Here is a 22,780-nt window from a genome sequence, read left to right as displayed (position 1 = left end):
CGACGCTGGGCTCCCCAAACAAACCCGGACGACGCTGGGCTCCCCAACCAAACCCGAACGACGCTGGGCTCCCCAACCAAACCCGAACGACGCTGAGCTCCCCAACCAAACCCGAACGACGCTGGGCTCCCCAACCAAACCCTAACGACGCTGGGCTCCCCAACCAAACCCGGACGACGCTGGGCTCCCCAACCAAACCCGGACGACGCTGGGCTCCCCAACCAAACCCCAACGACGCTGGGCTCCCCAACCAAACCCCAACGACGCTGGGCTCCCCAACCAAACCCCAACGACACTGGGCTCCCCAACCAAACCCGAACGACGCTGGGCTCCCCAACCAAACCCGGACGACGCTGGGCTCCCCAACCAAACCCGAACGACGCTGGGCTCCCCAACCAAACCCGGACGACGCTGGGCTCCCCAACCAAACCCGAACGACGCTGGGCTCCCCAACCAAACCCGGACGACGCTGGGCTCCCCAACCAAACCCGGACGACGCTGGGCTCCCCAACCAAACCCAGACGACGCTGAGCTCCCCAACCAAACCCGAACGACGCTGAGCTCCCCAACCAAACCCGAACGACGCTGGGCTCCCCAACCAAACCCGAACGACGCTGAGCTCCCCAACCAAACCCGAACGACGCTGGGCTCCCCAACCAAACCCGAACGACGCTGAGCTCCCCAACCAAACCCGAACGACGCTGGGCTCCCCAACCAAACCCTAACGACGCTGGGCTCCCCAACCAAACCCTAACGACGCTGGGCTCCCCAACCAAACCCGGACGACGCTGGGCTCCCCAACCAAACCCGGACGACGCTGGGCTCCCCAACCAAACCCGAATGACGCTGGGCTCCCCAACCAAACCCCAATGACGCTGGGCTCCCCAACCAAACCCGGACGACGCTGAGCTCCCCCAACCAAACCCTGACGACGCTGGGCTCCCCAACCAAACCTGGACGACGCTGGGCTCCCCAACCAAACCCTAACGACGCTGGGCTCCCCAACCAAACCCTAACGACGCTGGGCTCCCCAACCAAACCCGGACGACGCTGGGCTCCCCAACCAAACCCGGACGACGCTGGGCTCCCCAACCAAACCCGGACGACGCTGGGCTCCCCAACCAAACCCGGACGACGCTGGGCTCCCCAACCAAACCCGGACTACGCTGGGCTCCCCAACCAAACCCCAACGACGCTGGGCTCCCCAACCAAACCCCAACGACGCTGGGCTCCCCAACCAAACCCCAACGACGCTGGGCTCCCCAACCAAACCCGAACGACGCTGGGCTCCCCAACCAAACCCGGACGACGCTGGGCTCCCCAACCAAACCCGGACGACGCTGGGCTCCCCAACCAAACCCGGACGACGCTGGGCTCCCCAACCAAACCCCAACGACGCTGGGCTCCCCAGCCAAACCCGAACGACGCTGGGCTCCCCAACCAAACCCCAACGACGCTGGGCTCCCCAACCAAACCCCAACGACGCTGGGCTCCCCAACCAAACCCCAATGACGCGGGGCTCCCCAACCAAACCCGGACGACGCTGGGCTCCCCAACCAAACCCCAACGACGCTGGGCTCCCCAACCAAACCCGGAAGACGCTGGGCTCCCCAACCAAACACGGACGACGCTGGGCTCCCCAACCAAACCCGGACGACGCTGGGCTCCCCAACCAAACCCGGACGACGCTGGGCTCCCCAACCAAACCCGGACGATGCTGGGCTCCCCAACCAAACCCCGACGACGCTGGGCTCCCCAACCAAACCCGGACGACGCTGGGCTCCCCAACCAAACCCCAACGACGCTGGGCTCCCCAACCAAACCCGGAAGACGCTGGGCTCCCCAACCAAACACGGACGACGCTGGGCTCCCCAACCACACCCGGATGACGCTGGGCTCCCCAACCAAACCCGGACGACGCTGGGCTCCCCAACCAAACCCCGACAACGCTGGGCTCCCCAACCAAACCCCGACGACGCTGGGCTCCCCAACCAAACCCCAACGACGCTGGGCTCCCCAACCAAATCCGGACGACGCTGGGCTCCCCCAACCAAACCCTGACGACGCTGGGCTCCCCAACCAAACCCGGACGACGCTGGGCTCCCCAACCAAACCCCAATGACGCTGGGCTCCCCAACCAAACCCGGAAGACGCTGGGCTCCCCAACCAAACACGGACAACGCTGGGCTCCCCAACCAAACCCGGACGACGCTGGGCTCCCCAACCAAACCCGGACGACGCTGGGATCCCCAACCAAACCCGGACGACGCTGGGCTCCCCAACCAAACCCCGACGACGCTGGGCTCCCCAACCAAACCCGGACGACGCTGGGCTCCCCAACCAAACCCGGACGACGCTGGGCTCCCCAACTAAACACGGACGATGCTGGGCTCCCCAACCAAACCCGGACGACGCTGGGCTCCCCAACCAAACCCGGACGACGCTGGGCTCCCCAACCAAACCCCAACGACGCTGGGCTCCCCAACCAAACCCGGACGACGCTGGGCTCCCCAACCAAACCCGGACGACGCTGGGCTCCCCAAACAAACCCAGACGATGCTGGGCTCCCCAACCAAACCCGGACGACGCTGGGCTCCCCAACCAAACCCCGACGACGCTGGGCTCCCCAACCAAACCCGGACGACGCTGGGATCCCCAACCAAACCCGGACGACGCTGGGCTCCCCAACCAAACCCCGACGACGCTGGGCTCCCCAACCAAACCCGGACGACGCTGGGCTCCCCAACCAAACCCCGATGACGCTGGGCTCCCCAACCAAACCCCGATGACGCTGGGCTCCCCAACCAAACCCCAACGACGCTGGGCTCCCCAACCAAACCCGGACGACGCTGGGCTCCCCCAACCAAACCCTGATGACGCTGGGCTCCCCAACCAAACCCGGACGACGCTGGGCTCCCCAACCAAACCCCAATGACGCTGGGCTCCCCAACCAAACCCGGAAGACGCTGGGCTCCCCAACCAAACACGGACAACGCTGGGCTCCCCAACCAAACCCGGACGACGCTGGGCTCCCCAACCAAACCCGGACGACGCTGGGATCCCCAACCAAACCCGGACGACGCTGGGCTCCCCAACCAAACCCCGACGACGCTGGGCTCCCCAACCAAACCCGGACGACGCTGGGCTCCCCAACCAAACCCGGACGACGCTGGGCTCCCCAACCAAACACGGACGATGCTGGGCTCCCCAACCAAACCCGGACGACGCTGGGCTCCCCAACCAAACCCGGACGACGCTGGGCTCCCCAACCAAACCCCAACGACGCTGGGCTCCCCAACCAAACCCGGACGACGCTGGGCTCCCCAACCAAACCCGGACGACGCTGGGCTCCCCAAACAAACCCGGACGACGCTGGGCTCCCCAACCAAACCCGGACGACGCTGGGCTCCCCAACCAAACCCCGACGACGCTGGGCTCCCCAACCAAACCCGGACGACGCTGGGATCCCCAACCAAACCCGGACGACGCTGGGCTCCCCAACCAAACCCCGACGACGCTGGGCTCCCCAACCAAACCCGGACGACGCTGGGCTCCCCAACCAAACCCGGACGACGCTGGGCTCCCCAACCAAACACGGACGATGCTGGGCTCCCCAACCAAACCCGGACGACGCTGGGCTCCCCAACCAAACCCGGACGACGCTGGGCTCCCCAACCAAACCCCAACGACGCTGGGCTCCCCAACCAAACCCGGAAGACGCTGGGCTCCCCAACCAAACACGGACGACGCTGGGCTCCCCAACCAAACCCGGACGACGCTGGGCTCCCCAAACAAACCCGGACGACGCTGGGCTCCCCAACCAAACCCGGACGACGCTGGGCTCCCCAACCAAACACGGACGATGCTGGGCTCCCCAACCAAACCCGGACGACGCTGGGCTCCCCAACCAAATCCGGACGACGCTGGGCTCCCCCAACCAAACCCTGACGACGCTGGGCTCCCCAACCAAACCCGGACGACGCTGGGCTCCCCAACCAAACCCCAACGACGCTGGGCTCCCCAACCAAATCCGGACGACGCTGGGCTCCCCCAACCAAACCCTGACGACGCTGGGCTCCCCAACCAAACCCGGACGACGCTGGGCTCCCCAACCAAACCCCAATGACGCTGGGCTCCCCAACCAAACCCGGAAGACGCTGGGCTCCCCAACCAAACACGGACAACGCTGGGCTCCCCAACCAAACCCGGACGACGCTGGGCTCCCCAACCAAACCCGGACGACGCTGGGATCCCCAACCAAACCCGGACGACGCTGGGCTCCCCAACCAAACCCCGACGACGCTGGGCTCCCCAACCAAACCCGGACGACGCTGGGCTCCCCAACCAAACCCGGACGACGCTGGGCTCCCCAACTAAACACGGACGATGCTGGGCTCCCCAACCAAACCCGGACGACGCTGGGCTCCCCAACCAAACCCGGACGACGCTGGGCTCCCCAACCAAACCCCAACGACGCTGGGCTCCCCAACCAAACCCGGACGACGCTGGGCTCCCCAACCAAACCCGGACGACGCTGGGCTCCCCAAACAAACCCGGACGATGCTGGGCTCCCCAACCAAACCCGGACGACGCTGGGCTCCCCAACCAAACCCCGACGACGCTGGGCTCCCCAACCAAACCCGGACGACGCTGGGATCCCCAACCAAACCCGGACGACGCTGGGCTCCCCAACCAAACCCCGACGACGCTGGGCTCCCCAACCAAACCCGGACGACGCTGGGCTCCCCAACCAAACCCCGATGACGCTGGGCTCCCCAACCAAACCCCGATGACGCTGGGCTCCCCAACCAAACCCCAACGACGCTGGGCTCCCCAACCAAACCCGGACGACGCTGGGCTCCCCCAACCAAACCCTGATGACGCTGGGCTCCCCAACCAAACCCGGACGACGCTGGGCTCCCCAACCAAACCCCAATGACGCTGGGCTCCCCAACCAAACCCGGAAGACGCTGGGCTCCCCAACCAAACACGGACAACGCTGGGCTCCCCAACCAAACCCGGACGACGCTGGGCTCCCCAACCAAACCCGGACGACGCTGGGATCCCCAACCAAACCCGGACGACGCTGGGCTCCCCAACCAAACCCCGACGACGCTGGGCTCCCCAACCAAACCCGGACGACGCTGGGCTCCCCAACCAAACCCGGACGACGCTGGGCTCCCCAACCAAACACGGACGATGCTGGGCTCCCCAACCAAACCCGGACGACGCTGGGCTCCCCAACCAAACCCGGACGACGCTGGGCTCCCCAACCAAACCCCAACGACGCTGGGCTCCCCAACCAAACCCGGACGACGCTGGGCTCCCCAACCAAACCCGGACGACGCTGGGCTCCCCAAACAAACCCGGACGACGCTGGGCTCCCCAACCAAACCCGGACGACGCTGGGCTCCCCAACCAAACCCCGACGACGCTGGGCTCCCCAACCAAACCCGGACGACGCTGGGATCCCCAACCAAACCCGGACGACGCTGGGCTCCCCAACCAAACCCCGACGACGCTGGGCTCCCCAACCAAACCCGGACGACGCTGGGCTCCCCAACCAAACCCGGACGACGCTGGGCTCCCCAACCAAACACGGACGATGCTGGGCTCCCCAACCAAACCCGGACGACGCTGGGCTCCCCAACCAAACCCGGACGACGCTGGGCTCCCCAACCAAACCCCAACGACGCTGGGCTCCCCAACCAAACCCGGAAGACGCTGGGCTCCCCAACCAAACACGGACGACGCTGGGCTCCCCAACCAAACCCGGACGACGCTGGGCTCCCCAAACAAACCCGGACGACGCTGGGCTCCCCAACCAAACCCGGACGACGCTGGGCTCCCCAACCAAACACGGACGATGTTGGGCTCCCCAACCAAACCCGGACGACGCTGGGCTCCCCAACCAAACCCGGACGACGCTGGGCTCCCCAACCAAACCCCAACGACGCTGGGCTCCCCAACCAAACCCGGAAGACGCTGGGCTCCCCAACCAAACACGGACGACGCTGGGCTCCCCAACCAAACCCGGACGACGCTGGGCTCCCCAAACAAACCCGGACGACGCTGGGCTCCCCAACCAAACCCGGACGACGCTGGGCTCCCCAACCAAACCCCGACGACGCTGGGCTCCCCAACCAAACCCGGACGACGCTGGGATCCCCAACCAAACCCGGACGACGCTGGGCTCCCCAACCAAACCCCGACGACGCTGGGCTCCCCAACCAAACCCGGACGACGCTGGGCTCCCCAACCAAACCCGGACGACGCTGGGCTCCCCAACCAAACACGGACGATGCTGGGCTCCCCAACCAAACCCGGACGACGCTGGGATCCCCAACCAAACCCGGACGACGCTGGGCTCCCCAACCAAACCCCGACGACGCTGGGCTCCCCAACCAAAACATGACGACGCTGGGCTCCCCAACCAAACCCGGACGACGCTGGGCTCCCCAACCAAACACGGACGATGCTGGGCTCCCCAACCAAACCCGGACGACGCTGGGCTCCCCAACCAAACCCGGACGACGCTGGGCTCCCCAACCAAACCCCAACGACGCTGGGCTCCCCAACCAAACCCGGACGACGCTGGGCTCCCCAACCAAACCCGGACGACGCTGGGCTCCCCAAACAAACCCGGACGACGCTGGGCTCCCCAACCAAACCCGGACGACGCTGGGCTCCCCAACCAAACCCCGACGACGCTGGGCTCCCCAACCAAACCCGGACGACGCTGGGATCCCCAACCAAACCCGGACGACGCTGGGCTCCCCAACCAAACCCCGACGACGCTGGGCTCCCCAACCAAACCCGGACGACGCTGGGCTCCCCAACCAAACCCGGACGACGCTGGGCTCCCCAACCAAACACGGACGATGCTGGGCTCCCCAACCAAACCCGGACGACGCTGGGCTCCCCAACCAAACCCGGACGACGCTGGGCTCCCCAACCAAACCCCAACGACGCTGGGCTCCCCAACCAAACCCGGAAGACGCTGGGCTCCCCAACCAAACACGGACGACGCTGGGCTCCCCAACCAAACCCGGACGACGCTGGGCTCCCCAAACAAACCCGGACGACGCTGGGCTCCCCAACCAAACCCGGACGACGCTGGGCTCCCCAACCAAACACGGACGATGCTGGGCTCCCCAACCAAACCCGGACGACGCTGGGCTCCCCAACCAAACCCGGACGACGCTGGGCTCCCCAACCAAACCCCAACGACGCTGGGCTCCCCAACCAAACCCGGAAGACGCTGGGCTCCCCAACCAAACACGGACGACGCTGGGCTCCCCAACCAAACCCGGACGACGCTGGGCTCCCCAAACAAACCCGGACGACGCTGGGCTCCCCAACCAAACCCGGACGACGCTGGGCTCCCCAACCAAACCCGGACGACGCTGGGCTCCCCAACCAAACCCGGACGACGCTGGGATCCCCAACCAAACCCGGACGACGCTGGCCTCCCCAACCAAACCCCGACGACGCTGGGCTCCCCAACCAAACCCGGACGACGCTGGGCTCCCCAACCAAACCCGGACGACGCTGGGCTCCCCAACCAAACACGGACGATGCTGGGCTCCCCAACCAAACCCGGACGACGCTGGGCTCCCCAACCAAACCCGGACGACGCTGGGCTCCCCAACCAAACCCCAACGACGCTGGGCTCCCCAACCAAACCCGGAAGACGCTGGGCTCCCCAACCAAACACGGACGACGCTGGGCTCCCCAACCAAACACGGACGATGCTGGGCTCCCCAACCAAACCCGGACGACGCTGGGCTCCCCAACCAAACCCGGACGACGCTGGGCTCCCCAACCAAACCCCAACGACGCTGGGCTCCCCAACCAAACCCGGACGACGCTGGGCTCCCCAACCAAACCCGGACGACGCTGGGCTCCCCAAACAAACCCGGACGACGCTGGGTTCCCCAACCAAACCCGAACGACGCTGGGCTCCCCAACCAAACCCGAACGACGCTGAGCTCCCCAACCAAACCCGAACGACGCTGGGCTCCCCAACCAAACCCTAACGACGCTGGGCTCCCCAACCAAACCCTAACGACGCTGGGCTCCCCAACCAAACCCGGACGACGCTGGGCTCCCCAACCAAACCCGGACGACGCTGGGCTCCCCAACCAAACCCCAACGACGCTGGGCTCCCCAACCAAACCCCAACGACGCTGGGCTCCCCAACCAAACCCCAACGACACTGGGCTCCCCAACCAAACCCGAACGACGCTGGGCTCCCCAACCAAACCCGGACGACGCTGGGCTCCCCAACCAAACCCGAACGACGCTGGGCTCCCCAACCAAACCCGGACGACGCTGGGCTCCCCAACCAAACCCGAACGACGCTGGGCTCCCCAACCAAACCCGGACGACGCTGGGCTCCCCAACCAAACCCGGACGACGCTGGGCTCCCCAACCAAACCCAGACGACGCTGAGCTCCCCAACCAAACCCGAACGACGCTGAGCTCCCCAACCAAACCCGAACGACGCTGGGCTCCCCAACCAAACCCGAACGACGCTGAGCTCCCCAACCAAACCCGAACGACGCTGGGCTCCCCAACCAAACCCGAACGACGCTGAGCTCCCCAACCAAACCCGAACGACGCTGGGCTCCCCAACCAAACCCTAACGACGCTGGGCTCCCCAACCAAACCCTAACGACGCTGGGCTCCCCAACCAAACCCGGACGACGCTGGGCTCCCCAACCAAACCCGGACGACGCTGGGCTCCCCAACCAAACCCGAATGACGCTGGGCTCCCCAACCAAACCCCAATGACGCTGGGCTCCCCAACCAAACCCGGACGACGCTGAGCTCCCCCAACCAAACCCTGACGACGCTGGGCTCCCCAACCAAACCCGGACGACGCTGGGCTCCCCAACCAAACCCTAACGACGCTGGGCTCCCCAACCAAACCCTAACGACGCTGGGCTCCCCAACCAAACCCGGACGACGCTGGGCTCCCCAACCAAACCCGGACGACGCTGGGCTCCCCAACCAAACCCGGACGACGCTGGGCTCCCCAACCAAACCCGGACGACGCTGGGCTCCCCAACCAAACCCGGACTACGCTGGGCTCCCCAACCAAACCCCAACGACGCTGGGCTCCCCAACCAAACCCCAACGACGCTGGGCTCCCCAACCAAACCCCAACGACGCTGGGCTCCCCAACCAAACCCGAACGACGCTGGGCTCCCCAACCAAACCCGGACGACGCTGGGCTCCCCAACCAAACCCGGACGACGCTGGGCTCCCCAACCAAACCCGGACGACGCTGGGCTCCCCAACCAAACCCCAACGACGCTGGGCTCCCCAGCCAAACCCGAACGACGCTGGGCTCCCCAACCAAACCCCAACGACGCTGGGCTCCCCAACCAAACCCCAACGACGCTGGGCTCCCCAACCAAACCCCAATGACGCGGGGCTCCCCAACCAAACCCGGACGACGCTGGGCTCCCCAACCAAACCCCAACGACGCTGGGCTCCCCAACCAAACCCGGAAGACGCTGGGCTCCCCAACCAAACACGGACGACGCTGGGCTCCCCAACCAAACCCGGACGACGCTGGGCTCCCCAACCAAACCCGGACGACGCTGGGCTCCCCAACCAAACCCGGACGATGCTGGGCTCCCCAACCAAACCCCGACGACGCTGGGCTCCCCAACCAAACCCGGACGACGCTGGGCTCCCCAACCAAACCCCAACGACGCTGGGCTCCCCAACCAAACCCGGAAGACGCTGGGCTCCCCAACCAAACACGGACGACGCTGGGCTCCCCAACCACACCCGGATGACGCTGGGCTCCCCAACCAAACCCGGACGACGCTGGGCTCCCCAACCAAACCCCGACGACGCTGGGCTCCCCAACCAAACCCCGACGACGCTGGGCTCCCCAACCAAACCCCAACGACGCTGGGCTCCCCAACCAAATCCGGACGACGCTGGGCTCCCCCAACCAAACCCTGACGACGCTGGGCTCCCCAACCAAACCCGGACGACGCTGGGCTCCCCAACCAAACCCCAATGACGCTGGGCTCCCCAACCAAACCCGGAAGACGCTGGGCTCCCCAACCAAACACGGACAACGCTGGGCTCCCCAACCAAACCCGGACGACGCTGGGCTCCCCAACCAAACCCGGACGACGCTGGGATCCCCAACCAAACCCGGACGACGCTGGGCTCCCCAACCAAACCCCGACGACGCTGGGCTCCCCAACCAAACCCGGACGACGCTGGGCTCCCCAACCAAACCCGGACGACGCTGGGCTCCCCAACCAAACACGGACGATGCTGGGCTCCCCAACCAAACCCGGACGACGCTGGGCTCCCCAACCAAACCCGGACGACGCTGGGCTCCCCAACCAAACCCCAACGACGCTGGGCTCCCCAACCAAACCCGGACGACGCTGGGCTCCCCAACCAAACCCGGACGACGCTGGGCTCCCCAAACAAACCCGGACGATGCTGGGCTCCCCAACCAAACCCGGACGACGCTGGGCTCCCCAACCAAACCCCGACGACGCTGGGCTCCCCAACCAAACCCGGACGACGCTGGGATCCCCAACCAAACCCGGACGACGCTGGGCTCCCCAACCAAACCCCGACGACGCTGGGCTCCCCAACCAAACCCGGACGACGCTGGGCTCCCCAACCAAACCCCGATGACGCTGGGCTCCCCAACCAAACCCCGATGACGCTGGGCTCCCCAACCAAACCCCAACGACGCTGGGCTCCCCAACCAAACCCGGACGACGCTGGGCTCCCCCAACCAAACCCTGATGACGCTGGGCTCCCCAACCAAACCCGGACGACGCTGGGCTCCCCAACCAAACCCCAATGACGCTGGGCTCCCCAACCAAACCCGGAAGACGCTGGGCTCCCCAACCAAACACGGACAACGCTGGGCTCCCCAACCAAACCCGGACGACGCTGGGCTCCCCAACCAAACCCGGACGACGCTGGGATCCCCAACCAAACCCGGACGACGCTGGGCTCCCCAACCAAACCCCGACGACGCTGGGCTCCCCAACCAAACCCGGACGACGCTGGGCTCCCCAACCAAACCCGGACGACGCTGGGCTCCCCAACCAAACACGGACGATGCTGGGCTCCCCAACCAAACCCGGACGACGCTGGGCTCCCCAACCAAACCCGGACGACGCTGGGCTCCCCAACCAAACCCCAACGACGCTGGGCTCCCCAACCAAACCCGGACGACGCTGGGCTCCCCAACCAAACCCGGACGACGCTGGGCTCCCCAAACAAACCCGGACGACGCTGGGCTCCCCAACCAAACCCGGACGACGCTGGGCTCCCCAACCAAACCCCGACGACGCTGGGCTCCCCAACCAAACCCGGACGACGCTGGGATCCCCAACCAAACCCGGACGACGCTGGGCTCCCCAACCAAACCCCGACGACGCTGGGCTCCCCAACCAAACCCGGACGACGCTGGGCTCCCCAACCAAACCCGGACGACGCTGGGCTCCCCAACCAAACACGGACGATGCTGGGCTCCCCAACCAAACCCGGACGACGCTGGGCTCCCCAACCAAACCCGGACGACGCTGGGCTCCCCAACCAAACCCCAACGACGCTGGGCTCCCCAACCAAACCCGGAAGACGCTGGGCTCCCCAACCAAACACGGACGACGCTGGGCTCCCCAACCAAACCCGGACGACGCTGGGCTCCCCAAACAAACCCGGACGACGCTGGGCTCCCCAACCAAACCCGGACGACGCTGGGCTCCCCAACCAAACACGGACGATGCTGGGCTCCCCAACCAAACCCGGACGACGCTGGGCTCCCCAACCAAACCCGGACGACGCTGGGCTCCCCAACCAAACCCCAACGACGCTGGGCTCCCCAACCAAACCCGGAAGACGCTGGGCTCCCCAACCAAACACGGACGACGCTGGGCTCCCCAACCAAACCCGGACGACGCTGGGCTCCCCAAACAAACCCGGACGACGCTGGGCTCCCCAACCAAACCCGGACGACGCTGGGCTCCCCAACCAAACCCCGACGACGCTGGGCTCCCCAACCAAACCCGGACGACGCTGGGATCCCCAACCAAACCCGGACGACGCTGGGCTCCCCAACCAAACCCCGACGACGCTGGGCTCCCCAACCAAACCCGGACGACGCTGGGCTCCCCAACCAAACCCGGACGACGCTGGGCTCCCCAACCAAACACGGACGATGCTGGGCTCCCCAACCAAACCCGGACGACGCTGGGCTCCCCAACCAAACCCGGACGACGCTGGGCTCCCCAACCAAACCCCAACGACGCTGGGCTCCCCAACCAAACCCGGAAGACGCTGGGCTCCCCAACCAAACACGGACGACGCTGGGCTCCCCAACCAAACCCGGACGACGCTGGGCTCCCCAAACAAACCCGGACGACGCTGGGCTCCCCAACCAAACCCGGACGACGCTGGGCTCCCCAACCAAACCCCGACGACGCTGGGCTCCCCAACCAAACCCGGACGACGCTGGGCTCCCCAACCAAACCCGGACGACGCTGGGCTCCCCAACCAAACCCGAATTTAACATTGTTATCAGGAAATATTCAAAAAGTATGGAAATCAGCTCTTGTGTTTCCACTCCATAAGGGCGGGATAGTAGTGATCTTAATAATTATTTCCCCATTTCAAGGCTTCCTTGTCATAATACATATTGAATATGTCTATAAAACCACAATGATATCGACCTATCAAGTAAGATTTCATAAATAATAATATAATATGCCATTTTGCAGACGCTTTTATCCAAAGCGACTTACAGTAATGTGTGCATACATTTTTACATATGGGTGGTCCCGGGGATCGAACCCACTACTCTGGCGTTACAAGCACCGTGCACTACCAGCTGAGCTACAGAGGACCACATTGTGTATAGCGCAAGAAGAAATGTCAGAGTACGCTGTTAATATGTTTTATGTACACACTTTATTAGAATACTAATGAAATGCACAGACTGTATAACATTTGATCTGATTTGATTTGTTATGTTTGGTAACACTTGCTTATTTTCCCTCAACTCCAACCCCATTTGATGCATTGAACGGACGTGGGTGGAGCAATGTCTACATAAAGGTGCAAATTAAAAACACTCAGAAAAGCTCTGACGAAGGCCTTGAGGCCGATACCTAAAGCTTAATAAAGAGCAGCGATACTTGCAAGAGCAGTGTGCAGGTTTCTTCTTTTTTAATTACATTTTTTTATTTATTTAACCTTTATTTAACAAGTCAGTTAAGAACAAATTCTTATTTACAATGACGGCCTACACCGGCCAAACCCGGACGACGCTGGGCCATTGTGCGCCGCCCTAATGCTTTAGACCAGGGGTGTCAAACGTACGGCCCGCGGGCCGGATCAGGCCCGCAAACGGGTTTAATCCGGCCCGCGAGATGATTTAAAAAAATAAAATAAAATAAAATAACTTTTTTTTTTTTTTTTTTTTTAAGTAAAAAAATGCGCTGCAATTTTTCAATAAAATAAACTGCTGTTCCAATTGCGTCCACTGGATGGCGCAATAGCAATTGTGTTAAGCAAGCAAACTGTTTATTCCAGGGCAGAGCAAGTAGGTCAAGCACGTGCAGCCAATGAGCTACTTTTTTTTGCCCGCGATATTTATTACGGCTTCTACTTTTAACATTATGTGCTTTGGCACCCTCATTGCCCCAATATGTCTCTGTCAAAAAAGAGAAAAGTGGACGCAGAGTGCAGAGTGTTCCAAGAAAAATTGTCATCCTATTTAATCACGGAATTGAATGGGAAAGCTGTATGTTTGGTGTGTTCAGAGCATGTTGCAGTGCTGAAAGAATATAACCTTCGTCGCCACTATGTGAGTCTTCATGCCGACAAATATGACAACTTTCAAGGACAGCGGAGATGAGAGAAGGTGAATGAACTGTTGGCGGGTCTGAAGAAACAGCAGTCTGTGTTTACTCACAGCCGAGACATCGCTGCAGTGAAAGCTAGCTACCTCATTGCTAATGAAATCGCAGTGGCTTCAAAACCATTTAGTGAGGGTGAATTTGTAAAAACATGCATGATGAAGGCAGCGGAGATTGTGTGCCCTGAAAAGCGGCAGGATTTTGCAAATATCAGCCTGACAAGAAACACAGTTGCAGACAGGATTTCCGATCTTTCAGTGGATTTGGACAGCCAGTTGAAGCAAAAAGTAAAGTCATTTATTGCGTTTTCGGTTGCAATTGATGAAAGCACGGACATTACAGATGTTGCACAACTGGCCATTTTTTCATCCGCGGAGTTGATGACACATTGACCGTCACCGAGGAGTTCGTGGAGTTGGTGCCGATGACAGATACAACGACAGCAGCTGATATTTTACCGCACTCGTCGGCGCGCTGGACAGGGTCGGAGTGGACTGGTCCCGCGCTGTCAGCCTGGCTACAGATGGTGCGCCCTCAATGATCGGGAAAAAAGCAGGCGTTGTGACAAAGTTCAGAGAGAAAGTGCAATCTGCAAATGGAGGACGTGATTTTTTGACTTTTCACTGTATTTTGCACCAGGAGGCTTTGTGTTGCAAGTCATTAAAGATGGATAACGTCATGAAGGTGGTCATCCAAACTGTTAATTTCATCCGATCCAGAAGCCTGAATCACCGTCAGTTTGACAGCCTTCTCAGAGAGAAAGACCACATCTATGGCCTGCCATACCACACTGAGGTAAGATGGTTAAGCCGAGGTGCTGTGCTGAGGCGTTTCTTTGATTTACGAGAAGAAATTGAACAGTTCATGGAAGAAAAGGGCAAACCAGTGTTAGAATTTCATTCCGCAGAATGGATGCCGGACCTTGCATTTATGGTGGATGTTACAGAGCACCTGAATAACTTGAACAAACAGCTGCAAGGGCGCAACAAAGTTGTCACGCAGTATCATGACAGCATACGTTCTTTCAAGTTGAAGCTGTCATTGTGGGAGACGCAACTTGCCGGTGGTGATGCAGCTCACTTCCCCTGTCTGAAAAATGTGTGCGCGACCCAACATGTGGCAGACATGAAGCGGTTCAAAGATAAAATAACTGGACTGTTACGGGAGTTTGAGCAACGCTTTCAGATTTATGTTTATATGTTTTTATGTTGATGTGCTATTGTTTTTAATTGATTTTATTTTATTTGTATATTTTACCTATTCTTGATTCTGTGGTTCTTGCACTTGTTTGGGGAACAGGATTTCATTATATTTATCTACATTTCTGCCTGAGAAATGACACCCTGATATAGTTCTGTGATCTGTGATTTACTTCTGTGAATCACTGAGGCATTGTGTGTTTGTGTGTTCTTTGTCCTCAGAACTTTCAAATAACTTGAGGTGTTTTATGATTAATATTGATGTTGTGCTTGTACTATTTTGGACACACTGTCCTCAGGCTCCAGCTTTATGTTGTATGTTGATCGTATTAAAACAAAGAAAACAATCTGAAGTTGTTGTTTTTAAGTTATATATACCATGATTTTTCCGGTCCGGCCCACTTGGGAATAGATTTTCCTCCATGTGGCCCCTGAGCTAAAATGAGTTTGACACCCCTGCTTTAGACACTAAAATGAAATGTTTTGCTTTGTTTGTGAACCTGTCAAAAGTGTTTGATACTGTTGATCATGCTATTTTATTGACTAAGTTGTCCTCGATAGGCCTGAGCTCTGAGGCCTGTTCATGGTTTCATGATTATCTTAGTGACAGAACTCAGGCTATTGTGATTGATGGGTTTAAGTCTGAATTTCTTGAGGGGTCGATTTTGGGACCTGTTCTCGTCACTATTTATATAAACAAACACCATTGGTCAATCTGTTAAAAATTGTAAACTTCATCCATAAGTGGATGATCCTACTATGTATGCTATTGCCCCGACTGTTGATCTGGCTGTGTCAAAACTACAGTCAGATTGTATAGCTATGTAGGAATCCCTTGCTGATTTAAAACCTGTGCTTAATACAGGCAAAACGAAATGCATGTTGTATTTAAACTCTTGTAAGAATGTTTCAGATGAACTAAATGGTCACTCATTAAATCGTTCTCCAATTGAATGTTTTCCCGCATATAAATACTTAGGCATTTGGATTTATATGGATTTGACGTTTAAAAAACATATAGATGAGCTGTTTGTTTGTTTGTGTACCTTGGACTTCACGTTTCGTTTCGTTTCGTTTAGTTTGTTGTTTTGTCGTTGTTTATTCGTTTCAAATAAACATGTATGCATATCACGCTGCGCCTTGGTCTGACCCGTCTAGGAACGAACGTGACATCTACAGAAACAGATTGTGCCTTTCTCTAAGCAGTTCATCAAATGGCTTCCCGGACTATTGCATGGACCCTTTTTTGCACTGACTCTCTTACACTGGACTCTACCCACCCATTCACTAGACTCTACCCACACACTCACTGGAATCTACCCACACACTGTTCTCTACCCACACACTGTTCTCTACCCACACACACAGGACTCTACCCACACACTGGACTCTACCCACTCACTGGACTCTACCCACTCACTGGACTCTACCCACACACTGTTCTCTACCCACACACTGTTCTCTACCCACACACACACTGGACTCTACCCACTCACTGGACTCTACCCACTCACTGGACTCTACCCACACACTGGACTCTACCCACACACTGGACTCTACCACACACACTGGACTCTACCCCACACACTGGACTCTACCCACACACTGGACTCTACCCACACACTGGACTCTATCCACTCACTGGACTCTACCCACACACTCACTGGACTCTACCACACACTGGACTCTACCACACACTGGACTCTACCCACACACTGGACTCTACCCACACACTGGACTCTACCACACACTGGACTCTACCCACACACTGGACTCTACCCACACACTGGACTCTACCACACACTGGACTCTACCCACACACTGGACTCTACCCTTACACTGGACTCTACCACACACTGGACTCTACCCACACACTGGACTCTACCCACTCACTGGACTCTACCCACACACTGGACTCTATCCACTCACTGGACTCTACCCACACACTCACTGGACTCTACCACACACTGGACTCTACCACACACTGGACTCTACCCACACACTGGACTCTACCACACACTGGACTCTACCCACACACTGGACTCTACCCACACACTGGACTCTACCCACACACTGGACTCTACCACACACTGGACTCTACCCACACACTGGACTCTACCCACACACTGGACTCTACCACACACTGGACTCTACCCACACACTGGACTCTACCCACACATTGGACTCTATCCACTCACTGGACTCTACCCACACACACACTGGACTCTACCCACACACTGGACTCTACCACACACTGGACTCTACCCACACACTGGACTCTACCACACACTGGACTCTACCCACTCACTGGACTCTACCCACACACTGGACTCTATCCACTCACTGGACTCTACCCACACACTCACTGGACTCTACCACACACTGGACTCTACCACACACTGGACTCTACCCACACACTGGACTCTATCCACTCACTGGACTCTACCCACACACTCACTGGACTCTACCACACACTGGACTCTACCACACACTGGACTCTACCCACACACTGGACTCTACCACACACTGGACTCTACCCACACACTGGACTCTATCCACTCACTGGACTCTACCCACACACTCACTGGACTCTACCACACACTGGACTCTACCACACACTGGACTCTACCCACACACTGGACTCTACCACACACTGGACTCTACCCACTCACTGGACTCTACCCACACACTGGACTCTATCCACTCACTGGACTCTACCCACACACTCACTGGACTCTACCACACACTGGACTCTACCACACACTGGACTCTACCACACACTGGACTCTACCACACACTGGACTCTACCCACACACTGGACTCTACCACACACTGGACTCTACCCACTCACTGGACTCTACCCACACACTGGACTCTATCCACTCACTGGACTCTACCCACACACTCACTGGACTCTACCACACACTGGACTCTACCACACACTGGACTCTACCCACACACTGGACTCTACCCACACACTGGACTGTACCACACACTGGACTCTACCACACACTGGACTCTACCCACACACTGGACTCTACCCACACACTGGACTCTACCCACACTGGACTCTACCCACACACTGGACTCTACCCACACACTGGACTCTACCCACACACTGGACTCTACCCACACACTGGACTCTACCACACACTGGACTCTACCACACACTGGACTCTACCCACTCACTGGACTCTACCACACACTGGACTCTACCACACACTGGACTCTACCCACACACTGGACTCTACCCACACACTGGACTCTACCACACACTGGACTCTACCCACTCACTGGACTGTACCACACACTGGACTCTACCCACACACTGGTACCCACACACTGGACTCTACCCACACACTGGACTCTACCCACTCACTGGACTCTACCACACACTGGACTCTACCACACACTGGACTCTACCACACACTGGACTCTACCCACACACTGGACTCTACCCACACACACACTGGACTCTACCCACTCACTGGACTCTACCCACACACTGGACTCTATCCACTCACTGGACTCTACCCACACACTCACTGGACTCTACCACACACTGGACTCTACCACACACTGGACTCTACCACACACTGGACTCTACCCACACACTGGACTCTACCACACACTGGACTCTACCCACACACTGGACTCTACCCACTCACTGGACTCTACCCACACACTGGATCATATTACTCCAGTGCTAGCTTCCCTACACTGGCTTCCTGTTAAGGCAAGGGCTGATTTCAAGGTTTTACTGTTAACCTATAAAGCGTTACATGGGCTTGCTCCTACCTATCTTTCCGAGTTGGTCCTGCCGTACATACCAATACGTACGCTACGGTCACAAGACACAGGCCTCCTAATTGTCCCTAGAATTTCTAAGCAAACAGCGGGAGGCAGGGCTTTCTCCTATAGATCTCCATTTTTATGGAACAGTCTGCCTACCCATGTGAGAGACGCAGACTCGGTCTCAACCTTTAAGTCTTTACTGAAGACTTATCTCTTCAGTAGGTCATATGATTGAGTGTAGTCTGGCCCAGGAGTGTGAAGGTGAACGGAAAGGCTCTGGAGCAACGAACAGCCCTTGCTGTCTCTGCCAGGCCGGTTCCCCTCTCTCCACTGGGGTTCTCTGCCTCTAACCCTGTTACAGGGGCTGAGTCACTGGCTTGCTGGTGCTCTTTCATGCCGTCCCTAGGAGGGGTGCGTCACTTGAGTGGGTTGAGTTACTGACGTGATCTTCCTGTCTGGGTTGGCGCCCCCCCTTGGTTTGTGCTGTGGTGGAGACCTCTGTGGGCTATACTCGGCCTTGTCTCAGGATTGTAAGTTGGTGGTTGAGGATATCCCTCTAGTGGTGCGGGGGCTGTGCTTTGGCAGAGTGGGTGGGGTTATATCCTTCCTGTTTGGCCCTGTCCGGGGGTTTCTTCGGATGGGGCCACAGTGTCTCCGGACCGCTCCTGTCTCAGCCTCCAGTATTTATGCTGCAGTAGTTTATGTGTCGGGGGGCTGGGGTTAGTTGGTTATACCTGGAGTACTTCTCCTGTCTTATCCAGTGTCCTGTGTGAATTTAAGTATGCTCTCTCTAATTCTTTCGTTCTCTCTTTCTCTCTGAGAACCTGAGCCCTAGGACCATACGTCAGGACTACCGGGCATGCTGACACCTTGCTGTCCCCAGTCCGCCTGGCCTTGCTGCTATTCCAGTTTCAACTGTTCTGCCTGCGGTTACGAAACCCCTACCTGTCCCAGACCTGCTGTTTTCAACTCTTAATGATCGGCTATGAAAAGCCAACTGAGAGACCTGCGCCCTAGGACCATACGTCGGGACTACCGGCCGTGGTGACTCCTTGCTGTCCCCAGTCCGCCTGGCCTTGCTGCTATTCCAGTTTCAACTGTTCTGCCTGCGGTTATGGAACCCCTACCTGTCCCAGACCTGCTGTTTTCAACTCTTAATGATCGGCTATGAAAAGCCAACTGAGATTTATTCCTGATTATTATTTGACCATGCTTGTCACTTATGAACATTTTTGAACATCTTGGCATGGTTCTGTTATAATCTCCACCCGGCACAGCCAGAAGAGGACTGGCCACCCCTCATAGCCTGGTTCCTCTCTAGGTTTCTTCCTAGGTTTTGGCCTTTCTAGGGAGTTTTTCCTAGCCACCGTGCTTCTACACCTGCATTACTAGCTGTTTGGGGTTTTAGGCTGGGTTTCTGTACAGCACTTCGAGATATTAGCTGATGTACGAAGGGCTATATAAAATAAAATTGATTGATTGACTGGACTCTACCCACACACTGGACTCTACCCACACACTGGACTCTACCCACACACTGGACTCTACCCACACACTGGACTCTATCCACTCACTGGACTCTACCCACACACTCACTGGACTCTACCACACACTGGACTCTACCACACACTGGACTCTACCACACACTGGACTCTACCACACACTGGACTCTACCCACACACTGGACTCTACCCACACACTGGACTCTACCCACTCACTGGACTCTACCCACTCACTGGACTCTACCCACACACTGGACTCTACCACACACTGGACTCTACCCACACACTGGACTCTACCCACACACTGGACTCTATCCACTCACTGGACTCTACCCACACACTCACTGGACTCTACCACACACTGGACTCTACCACACACTGGACTCTACCCACACACTGGACTCTACCCACACACTGGACTCTACCCACACACTGGACTCTACCCACACACTGGACTCTACCCACACACTGGACTCTACCACACACTGGACTCTACCACACACTGGACTCTACCCACACACTGGTACCCACACACTGGACTCTACCCACACACTGGACTCTACCACACACTGGACTCTACCCCCACACTGGACTCTACCCACACACTGGACTCTACCCCCACACTGGACTCTACCACACACTGGACTCTACCCACACACTGGACTCTACCCACACACTGGACTCTACCCACACACTGGACTCTACCCACACACTGGACTCTACCCACACACTGGACTCAACCCACACACACACTGGACTCTACCCACACACTGGACTCTACCCACACACACATACTCTACTGACACTCCAACACACACACATACATGCATATTGACACCACACACACATACACACACATACACACACTTTCACACTCTCCACATATGCTTCTGCGTCTCTATCCTGATTGCCTCGTCACTTTTACCCCTATCTACATATACACATTATCTCAACTACCTGGTACCCCTGCACATCGACTCAATACCGGTACTCCTTATATATAGCCATGTTACTACCTGGTACCCCTGCACATCGACTCAATACCGGTACTCCTTATATATAGCCATGTTACTACCTGGTACCCCTGCACATCGACTCAATACCGGTACTCCTTATCTATAGCCATGTTACTACCTGGTACCCCTGCACATCGACTCAATACCGGTACTCCTTATATATAGCCATGTTATTGTTATTTATTGTGTTACTATTTTCTGTTTTTATTTGCACATGTTCTTACTTTTTAACTCTGCATTGTTAGAAAAGGGCTTGTCAGTCAGCATTTCATGGTAAATTCTACACCTGTTGTATTTGGCGCATGTGACAAATACAATGTCATTTTATTTGAGAGAGAGACACACACACCCACACAGAAAGAAATTGAAGTGTGTGTACCTGCGCTGCCAGCGTATCTCCCCAGGTGGAGGCTGTAGAAGTGTGTGTACCTGCGCTGCCAGCGTATCTCCCCAGGTGGAGGCTGTAGAAGTGTGTGTACCTGCGCTGCCAGCGTATCTCCCCAGGTGGAGGCTGTAGAAGTGTGTGTACCTGCGCTGCCAGCGTATCTCCCCAGGGTGGAGGCTGTAGAAGTGTGTGTACCTGCGCTGCCAGCGTATCTCCCCAGGTGGAGGCTGTAGAAGTGTGTGTACCTGCGCTGCCAGCGTATCTCCCCAGGTGGAGGCTGTAGAAGTGTGTGTACCTGCGCTGCCAGCGTATCTCCTCAGGTGGAGGCTGTAGAAGTGTGTGTACCAGCGCTGCCAGCGTATCTCCCCAGGTGGAGGCTGTAGAAGTGTGTGTACCTGCGCTGCCAGCGTATCTCCCCAGGTGGAGGCTGTAGAAGTGTGTGTACCTGCGCTGCCAGCGTATCTCCCCAGGTGGATGCTGTAGAAGTGTGTCTCGTTGTCGATGCGGAAGTCATCGTATGATGCGTACGAGGAAGTGTCGTCACCAGAGACCAGAGCGATGTGCAGCTGGAAGCGAACCTCCTTCTGGTTGACGACGTGAAACACCTTCCTCAGACCCAGCCAGTGTTCGCCTACACACACACACACACACACACACACACACACACACACACACACACACACACACACACACACACACACACAGACACACACACACACACACACACACACACACACGTGTTATCAGACAAAACAGACACAATAATGAACATACAGACTGTATAACAATAAAAACAAGAACTGAAATGAAAACCTCAATAGGAGGCTATAACAGAGGGGAGCTGGCAGGCTACAACAGAGGGGAGCTGGCAGGCTATAACAGAGGGGAGCTGGCAGGCTATAACAGAGGGGAGCTGGCAGGCTATAACAGAGGGGAGCTGGCAGGCTATAACAGAGGGGAGCTG

General features: G+C 58.3%; 1 protein-coding gene across 1 annotated transcript in view; it reads right to left on the bottom strand.

Moving 5' to 3' along the window:
* The window catches only part of angptl5 (angiopoietin-like 5), a gene marked incomplete at both ends in the record, with an annotated part of 77,915 nt that overhangs the window by 12,562 nt on the left and 42,573 nt on the right, over positions 1 to 22,780 (bottom strand). The window contains one exon of the mRNA XM_084200857.1: positions 22,262 to 22,447. Coding sequence (XP_084056983.1) covers positions 22,262 to 22,447 — 186 coding nt within the window. The remainder of the gene's footprint in view (positions 1 to 22,261; positions 22,448 to 22,780) is intronic.

The sequence above is a fragment of the Coregonus lavaretus genome (assembly GCF_964263955.1).
Source record: "Coregonus lavaretus genome assembly, contig: HAP1_SCAFFOLD_384, whole genome shotgun sequence".
NCBI lineage: Eukaryota > Metazoa > Chordata > Actinopteri > Salmoniformes > Salmonidae > Coregonus > Coregonus lavaretus.
Note: the sequence above shows the minus strand (reverse complement) of the source record. Positions and strands in the feature narration are given on the sequence as shown.